The sequence below is a fragment of the Scatophagus argus genome, chromosome 2 (genome assembly GCF_020382885.2).
Source record: "Scatophagus argus isolate fScaArg1 chromosome 2, fScaArg1.pri, whole genome shotgun sequence".
NCBI lineage: Eukaryota > Metazoa > Chordata > Actinopteri > Scatophagidae > Scatophagus > Scatophagus argus.
In genome coordinates, this window is record NC_058494.1 from 8,179,044 (window position 1) to 8,187,470 (window position 8,427).

General features: G+C 43.6%; 2 protein-coding genes across 2 annotated transcripts in view; both read right to left on the bottom strand.

Moving 5' to 3' along the window:
- The window catches only part of cnnm2b (cyclin and CBS domain divalent metal cation transport mediator 2b), a 30,439-nt gene extending 27,470 nt beyond the window's left edge, over positions 1–2,969 (bottom strand). Inside the window, exon 1 of the mRNA XM_046405257.1 lies at positions 1,281–2,969. Within this exon, the coding sequence (XP_046261213.1) occupies positions 1,281–2,778 (1,498 nt within the window). The 5' untranslated portion in view covers positions 2,779–2,969. The remainder of the gene's footprint in view (positions 1–1,280) is intronic.
- Positions 2,970–3,828: 859 nt separating this feature from the next.
- On the bottom strand, positions 3,829–8,411 carry as3mt (arsenite methyltransferase). The gene is made up of 11 exons (XM_046405279.1): positions 8,286–8,411; positions 7,893–7,941; positions 7,496–7,623; positions 7,249–7,399; positions 6,959–7,095; positions 6,794–6,863; positions 6,566–6,647; positions 6,355–6,486; positions 5,602–5,741; positions 5,390–5,512; positions 3,829–4,434 (listed from the first exon to the last, which is right to left on the bottom strand). Exons 1-11 carry the CDS (start codon positions 8,300–8,302, stop codon positions 4,327–4,329), a joined length of 1,137 nt encoding a protein of 378 aa, XP_046261235.1. The 5' UTR covers positions 8,303–8,411; the 3' UTR covers positions 3,829–4,326.
- Positions 8,412–8,427: the final 16 nt, after the last annotated feature.

The following is an 8,427-nucleotide window of genomic DNA, read 5'->3' on the forward strand; positions in this document are numbered from 1 at the left end:
GTTCTGTTTTTCCTCCCAATTAATCCTCTTAAAGTAAAGTGAATACTCTAATGAGCACGCAATACATCAATTACACTTTTTTCACATTTGAAGAATTCATAAATCAGTTGCTTAACAGACGTGCCCATGTATCACTTGGTCACTCGTATACCTGCAGATTTGGGCATAAAGAAGGAACAGACTAGTACCAAATCTACAAATAGTGACAAGGATATCTTAGTCAGGAGGCAACAACAGAGAGCGGGGTGGCTATGCAAAACAGGTAAACAGGTAAACTGCAGGTGAGGTAAACATCTTTCTTAAATGCCATGCGCATACACACACACGCACACAAAACGCATGGGGGGCTCGAGGGTGTTAGAAGCTGTTATTCATTATCCACACGACTGCATTCCAGGGCTGGACAAAAGGAGTTATCGCCACCATCATTCAGAGGCAAGCACACGAGAGGTAGAGAGGGTTTTAAGCAGGTTCTCAAACAAGATGCCCCCACCTGATAACCTTAGTACTGCCGTTGCACCATTCCCACATGTCCTAATGCATTCACAAATCAGAGAGAAAAAGAGAGAGAGGGAGGGGAAGGAGTGAAAAAAAAACTGAATGAGAGGGCAAGGTAAGAGGAAGAAAGCAAGACAAAGAGCTGGAGGAGAGAGAGAGAGAGAGAGAGAGAAAGAAACCGTGTGAACATTAACAGTGAATGGAAGCGATGGAGAAAGATAAGGACACCTCCTCCTCCTCCTCCTCCCCTTTACAGGAAGTGACCAGTGAAGCTGTGGCAAGTGCACCTCACTACTGATGTGGCTGCTTCAATGTTTGGTGGGCAGTAAGAAGTATCAAACCAGCCCCATCCCCTTCCTCCCGCTTTACCTTACTCCTTCCACTGGCTGGAAGTTCTTGTGAAATCTTTTAGGGGGGGAAACATTCGTCCCACCCTGGTTCCTGAAAATCAGGTTTTAAACATAGGATTCACCCACACACATTGACCTAATGGACAGAGCAGCACAGGGATTGTGCTGTGGCTCCTTGTATTACGCTACCTGACATTATACTATTACATAACTCACCTGTACTCCCTCCCTTGTCCTAGAGGCGTGGGGTGGAGGGGAGACAGGTGAAAGACCAACCTACTTGTGCTGTGACCTTTGTCACTTAAGGGTCAAGAGAGACTAAAGTGAAAATGAAGAAGCTCTTTGACACATTTTATCTAATGTGATTTTCATTTGGCATCAGAATAAGTTAGAAATAAGTTGTTAAGTGCTTAATCTTTCAAGCCATCTCACCTTTTTTAAACTCCTCCAGCATTGCGTCCAGCTTGGTGTCATTGAACACAAAATGTAATGGGTGGCTGTAAAACTTTGTGATTGTTTTGAGTGGGGTGCAATCATCCGGGTCCACAAACGCCAGGTCCTTGACAAAGAGCAGATCCACTATGTTGGACCTCTCGCCCTCGTAGACCGGGATGCGGGTGTAGCCGCTCTTCATGATCTCGGACATGGTGTTGAAGTCGAGGGTAGCATCCCCGGGGATCATAAAGCAATCTCTCAGCGGCGTCATCACGTCCTCCACGGTCTTAGTCCTGAGCTCCAGCGCACCCTGGATGATGTTCAGCTCCTCCTTCACCAGGTCGTTGTAGGGGTCCGTGACGCGCAGCATCTCCAGAAGCTTCTCCCGGTTGTACACAGTTCCTATCTCCTGGCCCAACAGGTAGTCCAGCAGCTTGCTCACCGGGTAGGATGCAGGGAAGGTGAGCAGCATGAAGAACTTGGTGAGGAATATGGTGTTGGCGCCCACAGCGAGGCCGTGTCGAGAGCAGATAGCCTGCGGCACGATTTCTCCAAAAATGACTATTCCAATGGTGGACATGACCACCGCGATCAACCCCGAGCCGGCGATATCATCCAGGAGGATGGTCAGCGTGGTGTTCACCAACACGTTCCCGAGCAGAAGCGAGCAAAGCAAGTAATTCCCTTGGCTCCTGACCGGCTCTATTTTTTTGGCATAATTCTTTTCCTTTTCTGTGCCGCAGTTCTGGACTATCTGGAGCTCCATGGGGTCCAGAGCCATGAGCCCCAGGTTCAACCCGCTGAACATACCCGACAGGCAAAGCAGCATGGAGATGAAGATGACCTGGAGCCAGAAAGGCAGCAGAAACTTTTTCTCCTCCACCACTATCACTTTGGTGTCATCCCCATCGTGGTAGATCCAGGTGTTCTCCGTCCACGGGTCGTGCATCCCGGGCACCGCCGGTGTCGCCGTGGCGATGCAAAGGTAATACGCCTTACTCCTCTCCGTCTTTCGCAGAGGTTTGACCTCAATTTCAACTATTCCAGACGTCTTTCGATTCAGGATGATGTTGGGTAATATAATTATATCCGAAGTCCTGATACCGCAGGGATGCAAGCCGGACGAGTCTTCTTGACTCTGGTTATCCCCCGAGGAGCTGTCAAGGCTCCCTACCGTCCGGCTCCGCTCGTGTTCCGTGAAAGCAATTTTGGACCACGTCTCGTTGTTGATGTTCTGCCCGTACACCCTTAATTTCACCCGAGACCGTTCACTCACCCGCAGGTAGCCCTTATCCATGAAGGAAATGTCGTCCGTGTCCTCCAGTCGGAGCCCTATGATGACGGTCTCCTCGGACCCTTCCTTGCCACTTGTCGGGGTGACACAACAGCCAGTGACAGTTAAAAAAATCATCGCCAAAGCTCGGACCCGGTTAAGTGACGCCATTTTTGCAGCGGTGGGTGCTTGGGATAACGGCTCTGCCATATTGATAACCATTGGCAACCAACCTCCTGAATGAAAAAGGCTTTTAAAAGTCAGAGCCAGTCGGAGTCCGCCTTCATCTCCGCCGAGGGTTGCCGTGACTTGTGCATCGGGACCTGCTCGTTCCCACTACGTGTCCGACACTGATGACTCGCGAGCGCAGGCTTATGGGCCAACTCGTGCCTCCCCTGATGTCCCCGAGACAGGCGACGGCGGCGACCAATCAAGAGGGGCCGCTGGCCGAGGGGCGGGGCGTCCGCAGCCTCCTTGGCGAATCGCATTCCAAAACAAGTGTACCTCATGTTAAGAGACAGACAGGACTCTACTCGTGACTTTTTTAACATATATCTTACTACAGGAGGATATCCTACTGCGTGTGATTAAATGGATTTGTTAAAAATGACCTATCGATAACGAAATATAAACAACGGCAGTAATATAAAGCAAAGCAATATAACAGAAATAAATACTTTACCATGTTCAATTGATACTGAGATTGCCACAGGTGTTGAGTCGTCACCACGGTCAGTTTTGAGGTACTTTATTTGTACAGCATCGTATTACAGTTTTTATATCGAGCAGTGCTGATGTCTCTTATTTCCTACAGTAGTGGCTTCCAAACTTTTTGAAGAGTGTTGCCTTACAATGAAACACTATTGGTGACCTTCCATTAGATCTTTAATTTAGATGTTTGTTGCAGGCAGGTCAGCTAAAGTATAGGTTTTCCTCCTCAGATTGATTTATTTGAAAGTGAAGTTCTGTTCTTTATTCAACAGGAAAAAGAAAAATGAGAGAAATGCTGTAAAAAAAAAAAAAAAAAACAAAAACACAATTTTGTGCATTGGACTTGTGCATGCATTTTTTCCTCTTCTCCTTTTGATCCCTCAGATTAGACCTCATGAAGTGTTACGAGATTTGTTTCATTGATGACCCTGTTTTAAAGGCTGATATCAAATCAATTGTGCACCTTTCATTCCTTTAATGACTTCTTCCTGGCTTAATAGCACCTCATGCTGGTGTAATGAACCCAATGTGATATGTGCAAAAATGAAAATAGGACACAAATTGATTTAAATGCCAGTATTTATTGATCTATGGCAGAAATAACACATGACCACTAACATAATGATACTTGTTATGATAATGTTACTGATTAATACTATTCAAAACTCACTGGTGCAAAAACTCTCAACGAGTTCAACAAGTTAACTGTCAAAGAAAACAATAAACTCAGAGGAACTAAAACAAAAGTAGTACCCTTTGTTAAGACAAAGGAGGGAAAAGATCTGATGAAGGTGTGAGTGGCAGGGGTATGAAATCTGGAACTGGACAAATGGCAAATAGCCTTGCAAGAACTGACTGAATGAAATAAATGTGGGCAATAACATCAACACGGCAAATGTTGTTGTACAATGTGGAATTAAGGATTGATTTGCAGGAAATCTCATCTAAAACATTAAAAAGAGACAAATAATAACACAGCATAAGGCACAATCAAGTAAGCAAATTTGAATATGCATACACAGTGTGATGCTGGATCTGCATTTTGCAGTGCTTTCATCATTATTTGCAGCAGGAAGCAGACTGTGTGCTGCAGCATCCCCCAGTGGTTGAACCTGGACCTTGTTTCTCCAGCTGAAGGGCTAGCTCAATAGGATCCACAACGCCTGCCTGCAGAGTTTGAAGTGTTGGAAATCATTACAATGTACAACCAGTTCCATTTAGGTATGACATAAAACTGTTTTTCGTGCAAGACAACTGAAAGGAATGTAAGAAAGTTTGAAAAATTCATTCTCAACTTTCATACTTTTCTAGCAGTGAACACTAATTACTATGCTGTACATTCTGTACAACAGCAGAATTAAACGCTGCTGTACACTGAGCTTTGAAATACGTGTTAACTAATGGCATGTGATGCAGTGTCTCTTTTATCAGACACTGGTTGTTCATTAAATCAACATTTCACAGTAGCTGTGCTTTCAAGAACAAGACCAAAGGGTTTTTATTACTATTATCACCAACTAGCTGACTAGTTGATTAGAGAAAAGTATTTTGGACACAATTTCACTTCAGAGGGCCAGTCCAAAGGTTAAACCAAGGGACAGCGTTTTCAATAAAACACTGAGATGTTCAATTTAATTTTTTACTGCTCAAAAACAAAAACCTAAATAACTCAAAAGCAGAATTAAATGTGTAAAGTGAGTGATCAAAGGATTAGGGTAGTCATTTAAAAAAATGTATAAAGGTATTTGTATGTGAGTGTGTGTGTTCACAGAATGACCATGTGAGCTGATAAGATGGTATTCCATTAGCTGAGAAGAGAACATTCCTTCCTGTTCAAGGTTCCCCAGCATGAGTCCACAGTCTGGTTATGACTCAAAGACAGCTGCTTGACCTTGTGCGTGTGAACGTGTGCGTATGTATGTCTGCGTGTGAATGTGAGAGTGTGTGTGTAAAAGAACTTGTGTCCTAGTGCACACATGCATGTGTGACTATGTACACTGCTGGGGCCCTCAGGGTGTGTCACACACTTGAAACTGATGTCACAAACATACTGACCTCTAGTGCCCAAAGACAAAAGAGACAAAGACAGCTACACATCCAGGACTTTAGTTGTGACGCTGACCTTCGGTTTGACTCCACAGGGTTCACATGGGCCTCCTGGTTGCTGAAAGGTGAAGTCTTCTGAAAATCTGGAATGAGTCAGGATGGCGGCCACCTCTCCATCAACCTCCATCGCTTCATTGGCCTGTGAAATACATCACCACCTGACATCATTTCCATACTCAGCATGAACAGGACACACTGAGCTGTTCCTGTACTGCAGCATCTACGGACCTTGAATGTGTAGTGACAGTCAAACTGGAAGCTGTCCTCTACTCCAGTAATGCCCCCATTATACATGACCCGACAGGGCTTAGTGTTGCCTTTAGGCACCTTGAACAGGCGGTAAGTGGCAGAGACAAACTTGAAGTCACCTATATCATCAGAGCAGGTAAGAGAGAGTCAGTAAACACATCGCAATAAACCTGATATCCAACAATATAATGTCTTGTGTAATGTATAATTTGACCTATTAACAACTGACCCTTGAGTTGCCATAGCCATAACAACACTGCTGGTTAAATATTAACCAGAGCTGCGCAACACAAATTAAATCCTCCCCTCGCATTGTAAATTTAAATTATGAAACCCTAAATCACTAGCACAGTCACTAACTTAATAAGTTAAAGACACCAACAAACCTAACACGATTTAGTATTTTGTATTATTTTTTCAATACACTGAAAAAAGTTTTTAAAAGATATTAAAAATATCGGAAAGAATACTGAAATTGCATAATTTTTGCATCTAATGCTGACAATGCCGTCCCATAATCCAGCAAACAATACAAATGTTATGATTATATCTGCCTTTGAAAAATGCCTTTGAAATGCATTATACTGCTGGGGCAACAGGATTCATTTCATACAGTTTGAAAATTACTGTAATAAATGTTCATGCAACTCAAGTCGAATCATATTTTAGAAACAAATAAACAAGGCAATACATAAAAAGAAATAAATAACAATGAAAAAAACAGTCTCAAACCCAGAACATCCTGCAGTTCTTTGTTGTCAACAGTGATGATCGTGGCTGTAACCAGTCGTGGTGTGGTGAAACCCACTTCTTCAGCCAAGTGCACCAGATCCTTCCACCAGAGTGCTCCGCCAAGACACTCACCTGCCAAGGTAAACTATAATGTGATATTCCGGCACGTGTCTGTGAGATTTTAAGGCAAGAGGATATCAATTTGACGCACCCCACAGGACTTTATGATTTTTAATTTCCTCTGTTAGTCTTGCACTGCTGTAGACGTCACTGAAGTACAGCTCACCACCATCCTAAAATCAATAGCCAAGCCATATGTAGTGAATATTAGTGCAAATCCCACAAACTAATAGGATTAAGCTTAAATTTATGTGTTTTTGTTCAAGTATTTTGTCATGTTTTGTAATTGGAAAGTAGGGTCAACTCGAAATTAGCGTACCTTGAGCACACCATAGGCTTCAGCCAGTACTTGCTTCTTGTCTGGAGAGAGATTCACCACACAGTTGGAACTATGGCAGAAAATCAACATTTCAACACAGTTTTTACAGAATTCCAAAGCATTTAAATACAAAACAAGAGAGAGAGAGAGAGGAAGATTTCTTACATGATTATATCAAATGAGTTCTTTTCCAGACCTGCTTCTGTTAGGGTCTCAATGAAACCCTGGACAAAATTGACATTGGGCTTTTTGTAGCCAAACTCTTTCATGTGATAGTTCACATGTTGCCTGGCCACTTCAAGCTGGAAGAGAGCACAGACCGGCATTCAATCTTACTCTCAGGTGCTCCTTTCACTTAGTCAACAGTGCTCGAAGCTGATTTCGCAGTATGAGTCTTAAGCTGTACATAAAAACTGGTGGGCAGAATGTGACACTGTGAGCCTCATGTACAGTACCTGGTCCTCAGTCATGTCAATGCCAGTGACATGACCCTTCTCGCCCACCAGCTGACTCAGCATATAGCAGTCTCTGCCACTTCCACTGCCCAGGTCCAGTATCCTGCAGCCCTCCAAGCTCTCAGGTACCACCAGGCCACAGCCATAGTACCTGAGGGACGAGGACACCAGCACTGTGAGTATCTCTCTGCCAGTTTAAGTACATCTGAAGCAACAACGGAAAGTAACAAAAACAACAACTAGTGACCTGGCACTGACTTCAGGGTGCACTTTCTTCAGAGCCTGGCGGATGAAGGCAGGGTAGGGCTTGGCTGGAGTCACACAGGCATTGGTATTCAGGTCTGAGGACTTCTTCAGCACATTGCCATAATATTCCTGTTTGAGCGCAGAAAAGCTGGTTGCAGTCGCTTCACGTCATACAACACATTGTTCTCCGTAAATACATGGTGGGCTGGTAAACAGTGACTGTCGACTACAGGCCACGTCAGCTCCACTTTGAACCTTGAGACTGAAGCATTGCTGAAGAACAGCACTGAACGACTAAACTGTGTTCAGTGAAGCATTTTCGGTGTTTCGGCAAATAAACGCAGTTTGGCGAAACCATAACGGCTAACCGACAGTATACGGGAAGCACGTTTTATTACCTTGACATCCACGTGAATGGCGGTCTCGTGGAAGCCTTTGGCACAGGCACTTAAAAAAGGAGATTTTTTTTTACACGTTAACGATTGTGTTTAATAGTCACTAACTTATTATGTAAAATAACTGTTGACTCAAATAGCTAGTTAGCTACTACAAATTAAGTCATATTACACAAGTTTAGAGTTAGCTACAAGTTATTATTAATATTAATATTAATATTAATGGGACTAGGCTATATGTTATGAATATTACGTAGGTTAATTTTTGTTACAATAAAACTACTGTGGTGATATGTCATTTTTACTTTCTATGTAAAGGCCCAAATCTGACACATGCCACTCGCTCAGTTCATGGCGCTACATGAATATGAGAGAAGATACAAGGCTTGTTCTTACCTCTTCTCTTCAGCCATTGTCTCAGGTGTTACAGTCCAGATGTCCACTATCTGAAGAGCGAAAGCTTCTGCAGTCTCTGAACAAAAACAGCACGACGGTGTGTACAGTGGACTTCCGGCTCAACAGCACACCCTGTCCCTCA

Coding starts and splice junctions, on each gene's coding strand:
- as3mt (XM_046405279.1), bottom strand. Junction 7,096..7,248: donor TTGACATGACTGAGGACCAG/GTACTGTACATG, acceptor GCTCTCTTCCAG/CTTGAAGTGGCCAGGCAACA. Junction 5,513..5,601: donor ACTGTCACTACACATTCAAG/GTCCGTAGATGC, acceptor TGTATTTCACAG/GCCAATGAAGCGATGGAGGT.